The sequence below is a fragment of the Fusarium solani genome (genome assembly GCF_023522795.1).
Source record: "Fusarium solani strain SB1 chromosome Unknown bctg00000006, whole genome shotgun sequence".
NCBI lineage: Eukaryota > Fungi > Ascomycota > Sordariomycetes > Hypocreales > Nectriaceae > Fusarium > Fusarium solani.
In genome coordinates, this window is record NW_027072151.1 from 176,993 (window position 1) to 192,097 (window position 15,105).

General features: G+C 51.7%; 6 protein-coding genes across 6 annotated transcripts; 3 read left to right on the plus strand and 3 right to left on the minus strand.

The window, feature by feature from the left end:
- Positions 1-334: 334 nt before the first annotated feature.
- MRS44_009748 (uncharacterized protein) lies at positions 335-1,975 on the plus strand (the record flags this gene model as incomplete). The annotated part of the gene is made up of 1 exon (XM_046276599.2): positions 335-1,975. The coding sequence occupies one exon, from the start codon at positions 335-337 to the stop codon at positions 1,973-1,975; it is 1,641 nt and encodes a 546-aa protein (XP_046131819.1).
- Positions 1,976-2,400: 425 nt separating this feature from the next.
- MRS44_009749 (uncharacterized protein) lies at positions 2,401-5,966 on the plus strand (the record flags this gene model as incomplete). The annotated part of the gene is made up of 8 exons (XM_046279534.2): positions 2,401-3,828; positions 3,996-4,080; positions 4,538-4,691; positions 4,735-4,819; positions 4,862-5,007; positions 5,055-5,274; positions 5,319-5,741; positions 5,787-5,966. 8 exons carry the CDS (start codon positions 2,401-2,403, stop codon positions 5,964-5,966), a joined length of 2,721 nt encoding a protein of 906 aa, XP_046131817.2.
- Positions 5,967-6,497: 531 nt separating this feature from the next.
- Positions 6,498-7,186, minus strand: MRS44_009750 (uncharacterized protein; the record flags this gene model as incomplete). Its single annotated transcript, XM_065620285.1, has 2 exons — positions 6,498-6,776; positions 6,815-7,186. The coding sequence occupies 2 exons, from the start codon at positions 7,184-7,186 to the stop codon at positions 6,498-6,500; spliced, it is 651 nt and encodes a 216-aa protein (XP_065476058.1).
- An 803-nt stretch (positions 7,187-7,989) lies between these two features.
- MRS44_009751 (uncharacterized protein) lies at positions 7,990-8,487 on the plus strand (the record flags this gene model as incomplete). Its single annotated transcript, XM_065620286.1, has 2 exons — positions 7,990-8,072; positions 8,244-8,487. The coding sequence occupies 2 exons, from the start codon at positions 7,990-7,992 to the stop codon at positions 8,485-8,487; spliced, it is 327 nt and encodes a 108-aa protein (XP_065476059.1).
- A 452-nt stretch (positions 8,488-8,939) lies between these two features.
- On the minus strand, positions 8,940-10,059 carry MRS44_009752 (uncharacterized protein; the record flags this gene model as incomplete). Its single annotated transcript, XM_046270270.2, has 2 exons — positions 8,940-9,647; positions 10,003-10,059. 2 exons carry the CDS (start codon positions 10,057-10,059, stop codon positions 8,940-8,942), a joined length of 765 nt encoding a protein of 254 aa, XP_046131815.2.
- A 1,223-nt stretch (positions 10,060-11,282) lies between these two features.
- MRS44_009753 (uncharacterized protein) lies at positions 11,283-14,795 on the minus strand (the record flags this gene model as incomplete). The annotated part of the gene is made up of 4 exons (XM_065620287.1): positions 11,283-12,500; positions 12,614-13,603; positions 13,746-13,929; positions 13,978-14,795. The coding sequence occupies 4 exons, from the start codon at positions 14,793-14,795 to the stop codon at positions 11,283-11,285; spliced, it is 3,210 nt and encodes a 1,069-aa protein (XP_065476060.1).
- Between the last annotated feature and the right edge of the window lie 310 nt (positions 14,796-15,105).

Sequence of the window (15,105 nt, forward strand, 5' to 3'; positions counted from 1 at the left end):
GTCAACACCGTTAAATTTTAACTAGTAATTCGGCCCGATACCTCCCCAGATCTCATGATCCCCATGGGGAGAATCCGGGGGTCTAGCCTCGGCACACCAGTTGAGCGGTTTAGCAACACATCCTCGAGCCCGGACCGACGACTTTAACTACACACTAACCACCAAATCGTGGCTAGCTTGGAGAATCGGCCTAATTGCGGCCTCTATCCTGGCCGCCACCGTTATGCCTTCGTGATACCGACTAGGTAACTCGTACAACAGTGCCTTGTTTCAAGTATAAGATGTCCCCTCTATCCCAAGTCAGGTCTCAACTCATCAACTCATCTTCATCACAATGGCTTCCAACCTTGAAAAGACTCAAGGCGATATCGCCCCAACCATCGCACCCATCGCCGTCGATGTGTCTGTCGCTCACGAGGCTGCAGCTGCGGCTGAAGCTGAGCGTGGCATGGGGTTGCTGGCATCTCTGAAGCTATACAAGAAGGCCTGCTTCTGGTCCATCTTTATCTCGATTTGCATTGTCATGGAAGGGTTCGACAATGCCCTCCTGAACAACCTCTACGCCTATCCTCCTTTTCAGCGCAAGTTTGGAGTTCAACAGCCAGATGGCAGTTATCAACTCACAGCTGCATGGCAATCCGGACTCTCCAACGGCACTCTCTGTGGTCAGATCCTCGGTCTCTTCTTCAATGGCATCATTGCCGATCGTTTCGGTTACCGCAAGACACTCATCGGTGCCCTCATTGGTTGCATCGCCTTCATCTTCATCATCTTTTTCTCCGAGACCCTGGTTCAACTTCTCATTGGAGAGATTCTCATCGGCATCCCGTGGGGCGTGTTCCAGACCCTGACTACCACATACGCTGCAGAGGTCTGCCCGACTCACCTCCGAGCCTACCTCACAACCTACGTCAACCTCTGCTGGGTCATGGGACAATTCATTGCCTCTGGAGTCCTCCGAGCCATGCTTTCCCGCGATGACAAGTGGGGATACAAGATTCCTTTTGCCCTTCAGTGGATGTGGCCTGTTCCTCTCATCATTGGAATCTGGCTCGCCCCTGAGTCTCCCTGGTGGCTTGTTCGACGAGGTCGCATCGAAGAGGCCAAGCATTCTCTCCAGCGCCTTACTGTCCGTAACGGAAACGCCGACTTTAAGCCCGACGAGACGATTTCGATGATGATTCACACCAACGAGATGGAAAAGGAGGCCCAGGCAGGAACTACGTACCTTGATCTCTTCAAGGGAGTGAGTCTGCGACGAACCGAGATTGTCTGCGTTACCTGGATGATTCAAACACTCTGTGGTTCCACCTTTATGGGATACTCGACCTACTTTTACCAGCAGGCCGGTATGGCTATTGAGAACTCTTTCAGCATGTCTCTCGGCCAGTATGCCATTGGTGCTGTTGGAACTGCCTTTTCCTGGTTCCTCATGGGATGGTTCGGTCGTCGAACTCTGTACCTCTACGGTCAACTGTTCATGTCTCTGTTCCTCCTGACCATTGGATGTGTGGCCTTTGCTGGTCGCGACAATGTGGCTGCTCAGTGGGCAATCGGATCTCTGCTCCTGGTCTACACCTTTACCTATGACTGCACTGTTGGACCAGTCTGCTATTCCCTGGTTGCAGAGTTGACATCGACTCGTCTTCGAACAAAGTCTGTGGTGCTGGCCAGAAACTTGTACAACATCTCGGGTATCGCCACCAACATCATCACTCCTCGCATGCTCAACCCCTCGGCTTGGAACTGGGGAGCTAAGGCGGGTTTCTTCTGGGCTGGAACCTGCTTGGTATGTGCTGTTTGGACATACTTCCGTCTGCCCGAGCCCAAGGGACGTACATATGCAGAGCTGGACATTCTTTTCGAGCGACACATTAGCGCACGCAAGTTTAAGGAGACCACGGTTGAGCGACTGGATGCGGGATTTGAGGAGAAGGCTGGAACTGTCTATATCGAGAAGAAGGAGAGCAATTAGTGAAGTATATACAGTCATTACATAGTGCAAGTTTGGCATTGGTGTAGTAATGCAATACGTTGCCGTTACTCCAAGCTCGTCCCATAGTGAAAGGGTCCAAGTTGACCTCTCTTAGGAATAGTTTAGTTAATCATATGCTTTGTTTGAGCAATAACTACTCAAAGTATTAGATAATAATGATATATTCATGCTAATAGCATAATCACTCGCTCGGTGCAGAGAGTACGTCCTGTCAAGTTGGGGTCGTGGCCAGTTACGCTCACAGCGCAGTTGGAGTTACAGTTACGCCTGGAAATAACGTAATTGGCGAATTAAAGCCACCAGTATGTCACGTGTTACTCCTCATTTGATCATCGTGACACTCCACTTCGCCGACTTGACAACAACGCGAACGCGATCAACCAGTCTCATCCCAGTATTCCGCAATGAGCAGCCGAGCTACGCGAGCATGCGAGCCATGTCGTGTTCGCAAGGTAAAATGCAATGGGGCAACCCCCTGCTCTCAATGTGCCCACCTCAACCTGTCCTGCATCTACTCGACAGCCCCATCTAAGAGGAAACCTGGGGTTCGTGGCCGTCTAGTTGCCCAATTACGTCAAGGCACGACTGATTCGAGATCGAGTACAACTCCCCCGCAAGTCCAAGACTCACCCTCGAGCTTGGGGGCGTATACGGCGGACTTTTTTCTCAACCTCGTGACTGCCTACGAGGAGGTTGTGTTTCCTGTCAACCCGATTATTCTGTCATCAGAGATTGTCGCGGCTGTTGAGAATATGGAGCGGAGCTTTGAAGACTCGGCCCTTGTATATGCATTCGGCGCTGTGACCATCAATCTGTCAGAAATATCCCAAGGCCTCAACGACGATATCACCACTCGCATGACGGATCTTATGCACCACAGTTTCAGGGCACATCGGCGAGCAGAACTCGGCAGCGAGATCGACAGCAGGTTACCAGTAACTGTCAAACGCATCATGACGTGCATCTTTCTCGAGATATGTCTTATGGCATTGAAGCGATTCGATCGAAGCTTGGCTATTCTGCGAGAGGCCATTGCCATGATTCAAATGCTCCAAGTTGATCAAAACGTGTGCGAGCGCAGGATTGATGATCAAGAGCTGGCCAGGAGGCAGCGTCTATACTGGGAAGCATTCATCCATGAGCGATTTTTGACAATCATGCCAGGGTATCCGTCAATACTCCCTCCTCTCGGAACCGGAGTCCCGCTGCCAGACTCGAGCATTCCCCAACATGTCAAAGCAGGCTTTGATCGACTCATTCACCTGTTTCTCATCATGGACGATACCTTTCTGTCGCACTGGAGAGCATTACAAGACGCAGACCTCGAAGTGCCTGAGATAACGGCAGATTGGATCGAGAGCAAGCAAGCTCAGCTGGATGAAGATGAGATTGGGGCAGCCGAGACTGAAAATGAGCTCATATCTGGCGGATACGGAGGTCTCAGTGAGCTGCAACACGCCGATCTTTTTGTCACTCGACTTTGGCTTCGAACTCTGGTCTGGCAGCTTGCCCTGTCTCAAGGACTCTTGCAGTCTGTACCCCCAAAGAACTCTCACGAGGGGTTTTCTATGCATTTTCCGGCGCAACGCCTTTCTGCTCAGCTGCGGAATCTAGTGGGGCGATTGGACAGAGTCGAGAGCATCGGGATTCACGGATCTGGCATTCTTCAGAAGCTCTTTGACATAACAAGCACGGTAGCCGACGTGCTGGCCCTACCGATTGGTCATGAGCAGGATGCTGAGTCGAGGATTGAGGATTTCTTGTTTCTCGTCAAGTTTCTGCTCAGTTTTGAGAGAATACCCCCGAATCAGAAGGAGTATCTGAAGGAAAAGGTGAATACCGTGCAGAGGGAGCATGCTTCAGGGTTTCATAGCTTGGCAGCGTACACTTTTGACTGAGGGGTGATGGACTTGTGATATCCTGTATATAACGGTCAATATTTCTCATACATCTGATTGAAACGATCGCGTTCTGTACTGCGCTACGATGACGTTTTCAGGTCAGTGGAAGCGATAATAATGAATCAGCTCAGAGTGGTACGAGCAGAATCTACGTGAACTCAGTAGCAATCAGTCGTCTTCCGGGTAAGGGACCTTGTTACTTTAGTTCAAAATTCTGTGAGACGCTGCTCAGATACAACAGTAGTATCGAACAGCAGAGAGATTACCCGGGACATTCGGAAATTAAGGGGTCTTCTAGAAGCAAGGTGTCAAACCTAAAAGAACCCCACAACCGGCTGTGCTCTCCGGCACTTGCGAGATGCAGGTAGGATTGGTAAATGCCGTGCTTCTGGAACACGCTAAGAAACTCTGAACAAAAGTGTCAAGGCACGGGTTGTTCGGACGTCATTAAACCTTGGCAGTTTATGCAGAACGCGTACGTCTTTAATTGTGATCAACTGATCTCTCCGACATGGCTCAGAGATAGATATTAAATCATGGATAGGTCCAACGACCAGCAAAATCGCAACCACTAGTCAATCGTGCTCTCCCTTTGTTTCTTCAACTGCATTCCTTATGACACTCCTTCACTCTTTTGTAGGCCTGCTTGGCCTCGGGGGAGCCAGCGCTGCTAGCTACCCGACCAGCCCGAGTCTTGTTGCATCCACCTACTTTGCGGGCTTCCATGCCAATCGCGGGTTCCCCGTGTCGGGTATGCCATGGGACAAGTTCACTGACGTTAAATATGCCTTTGCGTATGTACCTCTCGGCTAAGAAGATCAACGCTGACGGCAACAGGGAGACATCCCCCGATGGAAGCCTGGATCTCTCACGTTCCGAGCCCGACCAGATCCCCATCTTTGTCAATGCCGCAAAGAAACATGTTGGTGTTCTATGTTTTCGAGACCCAGGCTAACTAGCTCAGGGTGTGAAAGCACTCATCTCGATCGGCGGTTGGACTGGCAGCAGATGGTTCTCCACCAGCTTTGGGTCTGCCAAGAACCGAACAGCCTTTGTCAACACTTGCCTTGATCTTGTTAAGGAGCACGGCTTGGATGGCCTCGACTTTGAGTGAGTGGTAGCGTCCGTATCAACCGTGAGATGCTGATGAGACGTAGCTGGGAGTACCCCAACAGACAGGGCCTCGGCTGCAATGCAATCAACGATGATGACACTGCCAACTTCCTTGCCTTCCTCGAGGAGCTTCGCGAGCAGCCCGAGGGTAAGGACCTCTACCTTACCGCTGCTGGATCCCTGTTCCCTTGGAACAATGCTTCGGGAGTTGCGTCGACCGATCTCGACGGTTTTGCCAATGTTCTCGATTACATCATGATCATGGTTAGTCCCTTGGCCCTTGAGAAAGTCATTGCTAAATGATGTAGAACTATGACCTTCACGGCGCGTGGTCTTCAACGGGAGGACCGAACGCCCCCCTCTCTCGGACCTGCGACTCTCGAAACACTCAGGGTGCAGGCGATGAGGCTGTTGAGAAGTGGTCAGCAGCCGGCATCCCTTCGTCGCAGCTTGTTCTCGGTGTTCCTGCATACGGGCATGGTTTCTCGGTCAATAGGACCTCGGCCTTTGGAGCCAATGGAAAGCTCAATGAGTACCCTCCTCAGAACTCATCTCACCGCTTCCAGGGCAGCAGCTGGGATTCAGACCCCCCTGTGGATGATTGTGGCAACCCTCAGCCTCCTGGAGGTACTTACACCTTCTGGAGCTTGATCACTGAGGCCGGCTTCCTTGATAGAAAGGGCAACCCCGCACGCGGCATCGCGCACGCTTTTGATGACTGCAGCAAGACGGTGAGGCACCACAGTTTACTGCCTTTCTTGACTAACAGTCTCTAGCCTATTGTGTATAACGCGACGAGCAACATCTGGGTTTCATACGATGATGCTCGATCTTTCAGGGAGAAGGGCAAGTTTGTCATTAAGCATGGTCTCGGAGGGTTTGCAACATACGAAGCTGGCGGTGACTACAACAATATTCTCATTGATGCCATCCGTAAAGCGACCGGATTGAGTTGATTGGAGAGCTGTAGTGGACCAGCGAGACAAGTCTTCAAGCCCCATTGGTTGAGGTCGTTCAACTGGTTCTGTCCACTATCAATCGTACTTTCATTCAAGCGCCTTGGAAAGCTCAATGATTCATATTTGCTTCAGGATCCAGATGTCTATACTTCAGGAACAAACACGCAACTTAAAGATTACAACTAAATGATTGTGGATTGCCATCTCACATCACCAAAGCTATACGAGTGGACATGTTGTGAACCTTGTTCGGTGTGTCGATTGCCATGATGAGAGCTGTGTTGATCTCATCATGTCCGATGTACTATTTGATGCCAGAAAAAGGGATTACTAGCCTTGTTGATTATGATGGGCACTCGTTTGATCATTCACGGCAAGGCAAGTCACTTTAACGGCAAAATTAACTCCCAGACCATTGCATTGAACCCTCAAGCTATCACGTTGCTTTGTGTTGTCCCACCCGTCGATCTGTCACCATCTATACAAGGGAAACGGCTCCACAGCCGCCCAGCCCTCTCAGTCCTGATCTTAGACGACTTCGTCTTCAAATTCACCATGGGAAGCCGCATCGGTTCCAAGAGGCTCATTTCCCGCGTCGAAGAAGACGGGTTCGGCCGTGAAGACGAAAGCTTCGCATCCAGTCAACCTTTGCATCTGAGCCACCACTTCGGCAACAATACTAGGAGTACTGGTCTTGCCAATGACGCCGCCATAACCACGGCCGTCGTCGGCGACAATGTCGTTTTGAGGGCCTGGTTTTCCCTTGTAAGCTCTTCCAATCTGGCTTGGAGCGCCCGGTTCTCCCGCCTATGCTCATCTATCTCGGTGCGTCTGTTGCACTGGACCGCAATTTCTTCAGCTCTCCGCTCCAGCCGATCGTCGCCAGCCACTCTTGCGGCTCTTTCGTCGTCGAGCTGTTGTTGCAGGGCCTGGATTCCGGACTCAAGGGCGTGGAATGAGTTGTCTAGGCTGTGGGAGTTGAAACCGGAGGCATGGCCTACATGGCTTTGGCTCGGAGGAGCATCGTGGAAGCCGGAGACATGGCCTGCACGTCTGTGGCCCGGGGGGGCGTCGGTCGAGCCGGAGGTATAGCTTGCACGGCTTTGGCTCGGAGGAGCATCGCGGGAGCCGGAGGCATGGCCTACACGGCGAGGAGGATTCTCGGTCGGTCGGGATCGTCGAGGTCCCTTGTCTTGAAGGCGCTTCATAGCAGCCATTCTATCGCTTGGCATCGTCGGTGTCTCACAGCCCGGGTGGCGATGAGTAGAGAAGGAGAAGCGGAAGGAGGGAAGGGAAAAAGCTGCCGAAGAATTAGTGCCTATTGCCTCTGCGACAGCTTGATTGTTGGCGTTCTATGGGAAGCGAGATTTGGTACAGCTGGTTCCAACTTGGCAGCAAGTCCCGGCCCCAGGCGACAAGACGGTCGGCGAGTTGCCGTTGGAAGCATCTATCAGGAGCCAGATGGACTGCTCTCTGAATGGATCCACGCTGACTCAATGCTCAGCACTTATGGTAGATATGCTCACTCTGGTTCTGGCGCGAGATGTGCAAGTGTCCTTGAAATTTCACCTGAAGTTGTTTTTGAAATCCACGGCTTCACAAGCCTAAATCTTATCGACTCCCTACTACGTAATCAAAAACCAAACAGGTGATTTTTTTTCTGCCAGAAAAAAATTCTTCGACTCCGATATCGTCAACACCAACTCTGACAGTGAATCACTGTCTCCCAGACCCGCCACACGGGTGGCCCGTGATCCACGAGCAATTCTTTGGCTTCGTCTTCTCATCACACTCCCATTCACCCCGGCCGATATGCGTGTTTGGCGTTGCCCTGACGAGGTCTCCTACAGGGGAGCATCAGCTGCGTCGTCGCAAGAAAGAGCCTACTTTCAGCATAGCGACAGGTGTGTTCTCGCTAGGGTCATTGAATTGGAGGGAACAAAGGTACTGGGCTTTTACCTAGAGTGACAGACGTCATAGGAGTATGGTGGAGTTATTCCCGTCATCTGAGTTGTAAAGCATGAATCTTCTCGGACAAGTCCGCAATCACTGTGAGACCTTTGCAAATGACGACCACTTTGTATCGCCTGGAGCTGCGTTCAAGTATCTTACTCGAATCTTGTTGGATGAGTCAATGCCTAGAAGGGCTGCCCTCGAGGGGCCGTGATCTTGCCTTCAAGGCGCCTGTAGCCTTTTCCTCATCCACGATAAGGTCCAGTTCGCGGATGATCACACGGTATTCTTGAGTTGTGACCTCGTGCTAATGACAACAAGGTTGACGGGCCAAGTCAAACAGATCGCCGGTCATGTGGGACAAGCTGGCGGCAAAGATTCTCGAAGTGCTCAAGCCTCCAATCCCGCTCAGGGACTCAAGGCCAGGACTGTTTGTCAGGCTACCGCGAGGTCCGATATTCGCGTCAAGCTTGCCACGTTGATCTGGCAAGAGCTCGCCAACGACAAGGGGAAGCTGGCGGCGCAGGACTGTCGCCGCAAGGCACGCATCTGCATTGAAAAGTAATTTAACCTCATAGCATACTCAAAGGTAGACCAAAGCAACCCAGCCAGAGACATGCATCAGCATGACCAACAACAAGCGTGCCGGTCATTGAGGGCATCCTGGAAGAGAGTCGTCCCAAAAGCCCACAATCGCCATGTCGCTTTTGCAATGGAAGACTCCTTTGGTTATATCGAGCCAAGTTTAAATCGTACTTAGCAATCTTGTTGGACAGGTCAATACCTGGGAGGGGCTGCGCAGAGTATACAGTCACCAAGACACACGTAAGAGAGCACAGTTTCATTCAACAAAGCGACTTTGCTATCTAGTTCCCCAATGCCCACACGACCCCCATCAATTACCATGTTGTCTGCCCTAAGGTATTCATCCCTCTGGTGAATTGTTGCAAGATTACATCTTTTGAAAGGTCAGTGGTGCTTCTCCAAGATTCAATCAGGAACTTACGAACCAATGAATCAATCATACTTGTGACCGGACATCAGGGCAGCCCAAACGTCAAGGTCGTCACCAAGGTCGTCGCCGTAGGTCGGGTCTCTTGGCAGCCGACCAGTGTCCTTGTGTTGGTCGTACTCCTTTTGAAGCTCTTCGCAGTCGTGGCCATGGTTCCGAGAAGCAAGGTCGACAGTGAATGATCCCGTCCAAGGGAAGCGACCAGGGAGCCGGACGACAAGTGCTTTGTTGTGGCGGTTCCACTTTCGGAGCCATTCGGACCAAGACTCCTTGATCTTGAGAGCTGGCAGGGATCCACGCTGGTAGACAACCAGCTTGACCTGGTCCTTGAACAGCATGTTGGTGAATACGACGCATTCATCAGTATCGTGGTCCAAGTTGTTACAAAGGATGCAGCCGGCAAGGTATCCATCTGGGACTTTGAGACAGGCGACCATGTTGCGCTTGTCGCTGCCACAGTTGGCGCAGTTCATGGGAAGGTGCTGTTGATCGCATTGAGACAGGCAGGTCGTCACTGCGATGTGGAGGTTGTGGTTTGCCTCATTGTTCTCGATCGCGGACTGCTTCCAAAGTCCAAGCACGAGACAATGACCAAGTGGGTGCAAGTCCTCTTCAATAGCCCCATGAAGCCATGTCGAAAACGGCCTCAATGAAGCTTCCGGCCTGGATGTTCTCGACATGAACACAACGGCGAGATGGCGCGGCGTCAACTCCTGCGTAAACTCGCAAGTTATGCGTGGGGATATTCGGTTGGTGGCATCCCCGTTGCATCTCCCGTTGTTCTATATAAATGACCGTAGTCGCGATCTCGGTAGATGCCGCAAGGGAGGTTGGAATGTAGGTCGGCGGGTTGGGCTGTCGGCGTCTCGGGCGCTTATGGCTGAGGCATGAGATGATCGATAATGCCCTGGAGGGCCTGGTTCTGACGCTTGAGATGCTGAATCTCCTCGACCATCATGTCGGGCTGTGCCTCAACCTTCTTGAACCACTTCTCCATGCGTTTCTTGCGGGCTCTTTGGACTCTTTGTCACATTTGCATGCGGACCTGCTCTTGCAGCGCTAGCTTACAGCGAGAGAACATGTATAGTACTTGCGAATGTCGCCTGGGAATGCGCTATCTCTCATCGGGGCAAGGGGTTTGAGGCGAATGCAGGTAGTTAGTATAACAGGTTCTGCAAGCGAAAGAATCTCCGTATGGCCACCCATCAGCATCAATACTGCCGATCCATAGGTTGCTGTTATATACAGGTACATCGAGACCTGTATGAAGGAAGGTAAGAAACGACAAGGGGACTTATAGAGCTAGGTTGGCATGTGGGAAAGTATGAGTGAAGGAGAGGAGTGGAAGTGAAAGGACCGTGGGGGAAAGGGGGTTTATATACCTGTGCCAGCACGAAGTGTTGGTGTTTTCAAGTGCGTGGGAAAACGGGCTTGACTGCGATGACGATTGCCGGAAACAGTCACCTCAGAGTCAACATTGTCACATCGCGTTTCAGCAAACAGAGCATACACGGCCATGTCGTGGTTTGAACAAAGTATGCTTGATCGTACGTTGGCCTTCCACAAACGAAATGTCAATCACCAAACTGTGTTCGTGCCGTCGAACAAATGACCAGATGGACTGTTGTTCAAGGCGATCCTGCGTAAACAACACCATGGCTTTTTACTTGCATGCCGCTGCAACAAAATGAGACTGTGGAGGAGAGACACACTGTAACGGCTTTTATCATCCTGTATTATGATTAGGGTGAATTTCACGAGGACTTCTTTAACGTTTGGACATTTCTTATCTTCTTATTAGGCCGAGCTTCAAACAGCGGGAGCATGATATAGGGAGGCGTCCTGTCATCGCCGTGGTCAAATCAGGAAACAGATTTGGGGACTTCAACTTCAACTCCTTTTTATCCCTGTCAAGCACATCTGGGACCAGATCAAAGCCGTCGCTATCGCTCCAAGTATTGATTCGGGAGCGCCATACCCCGTCATGGCGTTTGGGCGCGGTTATGATGTGTTGAAGGGCTTTCGATGAAAGGTTTTGATGGCAAGAAAGCGAAAGAAAAAGAAAGAGATTGGTGTCTATTATCTTTCGTTGAAAACCGCCAACAGCGCAGGCGAGGGCGGGTGGCTGATGACACCTTTGGGGACGTTATGGATAAGAATTGAGCATTTAAGACATAAACGAGAACATTGAGGGACACTACACTGATTGCAACAATTAGAGAAAAAGACATCAATTAAATACACATTTGTACGTTATTCCTCCCTCCACCTTTGACCAAAATACCACCAAATCTCCCCTCATAGACTCGTTTGACCACTTTAGATCTACCTACCACCCATTGTCTCCCTTATAGAAACTTGGAAGAAGTTTCAAGTCGTTTCCAGTAGCTATCAGGGTCGACCCCTGGGTCGCCCGTGAGGGTGACAATTCGGCGACTGTCCTCGATGATTCGGAACACCTTGGTCATGGTCGAGCCGGTCGTCGGTTTGCCATCCACCCACCCGCCTGGACGCTGACTGGTCGTGTTGATGTCACCAAAGATGAACAGGCCAGACTTGTGCCGGGTTAGTGCGACGTTTAGATGTCGGGTATCATCTGCAAAACCTGGCCCTGTCTCTGCTGTCACGCAAAGAGCGATGATGATGATCTGAGCTTCTCGACCTTGGAACGTATCGGGAGTGGCGCAGATAACCCCTTCCAAGATGTCTTCGCGGCGGAAGCGTTTCTGAAGGGCCCGGAGGTTCGCTCTATAGGGTGTAAGGACAGCCACATCAGCCGGTGACGTGGAGAGTTCTTCCATCATCCCCGCAAGGCACTTTGCAATGCAGTCCGCCTGACGAGGGTTAAGCCGTGACGCACTGTCGGGGTAGTTTCGACAAGGACAATTGTTAGTCTGGAAGAACACGGGTAGAAGCTTGTCTGGGCTCTCAGATGGCAATTTGTGCTTGGTCTGGATGTACTGCTCAACCCTAATGCCAAGCCGAAAGTCGATGGGGCGACAGAGGGGGCTGTACTCGAAGTAGCGTTTAATATCGCTGTAAGAGGTTTGAAGCATAAGGTCAAAGAGACCCACGGCCATCCGATGTTGTGTGTGTAGATGGAAAACGGGAAACCCAAGGTGAATGAACCAGGAGAGCCATGAAATCTCGGCTTCGCCAGTGAAGCGATTGGTCGGCCACCCATCATTAAAATCTCGGGGATAAAGATAATGGCGTTTGCGGTGCACGACATGGAGCCTCTCGATTGCCGTAGCTAGTACTGGGGCCAACTGCTTCGGGTCTCCAACAGCGATCATCGGCCGAGGAGTATTGCCAAATACCAAGAGGCCGTCGGCGCGGAACATGGTTCCAGATTCGTCAAAAACAACAGCCTTTGCCTTTTTCGAGTTGAAGGTGAAGTATGGATCGTTGCTAGCGGCAGCTGGAGTGGTAGCCACGACATTGGCGCATGAAACGACGAGTTCCATGAGTCGCTTGAGGGTCTTCTGATGGGCATCCGGTGTCTGGCGCTGGGTGTACTCTCCGAAGGTGAGAAGTCCACGGGCGAGACGAACAAGGAGAGTGAACTTTAGGTAGTTTCCATCGATGGGGGAAGATTGATCTTCGGGGGAGACCAGGGCGTCAAGGCGTTGGTGAAGATCCCAGAGTTCAGCGCAATCGTTGGAGGTGAGGGGGGAACAGCATTTGAACCCAAGGCGCGAAGGGTCCACCAGCAGAGAGAGCGCTCAAAATGCCAGGGAGAAGGATTCCAGATGCCGCTCTCTTCGAAAGAGATGCCCCTCAGAGCCTTGAGACAGTTGGCCAACTCGATCTCACCCTTGTAGCCGCGGATCAGCATCAGCCGATTGACGGGGTGCCCGGCGTCGATGAGCTTGCTCACGATGGGTTCGGCGATGTAGCTAACTCTCTCGAGAATGTTGTCTGTAGCGCCGTTGGACGCGGCGCTGACGTACAGTTGTTGGATGGATGGGTTAAGACACATGAGGGTGATGATGATCGAGGCCAAATGAGACTTGCCCATCCCAGGAGCAGCTGAGACGAGACCGATACCGAAATGGAGCTTGCTAAAGTACTGTTGGACTCTCTCACGGTCATCTCCAAAGACGTGGTCGATGCATGCGTCGCGAACCTCGTCGGTGACACCGTGGAACAGATCAAAATGGGGGAGTCGGAATGACGAAGTCACCTTGAACAGATCCCATAGACCTTGTCCAACGAGAATGTCATTAAAAGCGGCACTCTTTCTCTCCGCAAGCATGTCCTGTTGCATGACGACGGGCCAGATGTTGAGGCTGCTAAGTCGGTTGACAGCTTCGATGCGCTTCCTTTCGTTTCCAATCCCTGATCGACAGATGAGTCTGACGGTGGTCCTTGTTGCCTTTCCTTTGGTCGCATTGTAGCTGTCAAAGGCCTCTGGTGAATGCTTTCGGCCTTTGTCGGATGATGGCCGGATGAGACCCAGTGCGATGCGGTCTGTCAGGTCAACTTGTCGCATGAGATCAGAGCCATACGACAGGTGAACGGCGCCCCAAGTCATGAGGTTACTGGGGTGATGACCAGTCTGTGTAGGAGAGCGTTTCGCATCGAACTCTACGCTGATCGGTGTGAAATCTCCTCTGAGAGCGCGACGGGTCGCACGCCAATGTCTCGGGAACTGCCAAGTTAGATTCTGGATTCCGAAGCACAGACAGAATTGGCAAGAGATGAGGCCAGGGGTAGGATCGGCCACTTACGAAAGGCTCCTTGGGTTCCAAGAGGCAGACGAAATGTTCCGTATCGGCAATGGGCTGGTCTCCGATCTTCTAGATCACGGCAGGAATCCACATTGTCTCAATCTCCTCCAGGGCAGCGTGGAAGTCCCAGACGTCTTGAACGTGCATCTGAGTCAGGGCAGTGTCTCGCTGGTTCACGTCATCGTAACAAATCTTGGCTGAGAACTTTGGGCCTCGGTTTCGGGGAATTTGGTTGCTGTATCGTGTCATGTCCCAGTTGTGTCTGCCTTTCTGTTAGGAGCCGGCGTGTAACAGTGAAACAGGCACTCACCTATCGCCATAACCGTAGTCAAAGGGCTTGTAATGCGACTTGGACATGTCAAAGAGCTTGTCGACCGTTTCTCCGCTGGCTTGGACGAGAAACGTAAATTTTCTTTGTTGCAGTAGCTCCGTGAGCTTGATGGTGTCGTTGATCGGTTCGTCTTTGTTGATCCAGCCGTCAATGGTCTCATCCTCCCCATGAAAAGGGATGCCGAAGCCAGTGACGGTGGGATCGAGCGCAAGGTTGATAGAGACGAGACGGAGCTCAGTCGCTTTTTGGGCGGTCGCTTTCTCGGGAGGGAATGCGTTCTCGAAGCGCTTGGTTTCCTCGTCGTTGAGGGGGCGGTGACTCATGGTGAACTCTTTGTTGGGGAATTTGCAGGTGATTTTGAGCTTTCGAGAGGGGACCACGTCAAGGCTAGACGTGTACCATGCCCAGACATGGGTGTCGACATCTCGCGGAAAGGAAAGGCAAAGGCCGACATACCCTTCTGCGTTATTGGGCTCCTCTCTGACGAGAGACAACGAAAGCGAGTGGGTGGATGGAATGTGGTTCAACTTGTCGGGTTCGTCTGCGTCCTTAAAGAGCAAGCCACATCGTAGAGAACCTGAGGTGCCAACCAGGCGAGGGTCGACTCCTCGGGCGATGATCTTGCTCGCCATGGTGGTGGTGTGCTTTGTTGTGGATGGAGATGATGCAGGAGGAGACAGGTTGCACAAAGAAATGCAAGAGAGCGAGAAGTGAATGGCGGGGTAGATAAGATAAGAGAAGAGAGGAATGCGCGAGAGGGACGCGCGCAGTGACTCAGTGTTGGAAGCGAGGTCCATGCCTCAACGAACCAGTCTACGCCTGTCACAAACTCAGCCACATTGAGCCACAATAGATTTTTTAGAGGAGAGGAAACGAATAACAGCTGCCTGGTCACTTGTGCAAGGGGTTGAAAGAAACGATTGGCAGCTCTCGTTGTGTTCAGCTTGCTTGACGCTCAAAGGTTTTGGTACGAGGTCCAACGTTCACTTGGTCCTCAGTTTGATGCGGATGGCGATCCTCGCACACAATCTCAAACAGCTAGCTCTTGATGATCACGCGCAGGCGACTGACAGCCGTAATAGAAAGCTCTTATCAGTTGCAAACGCG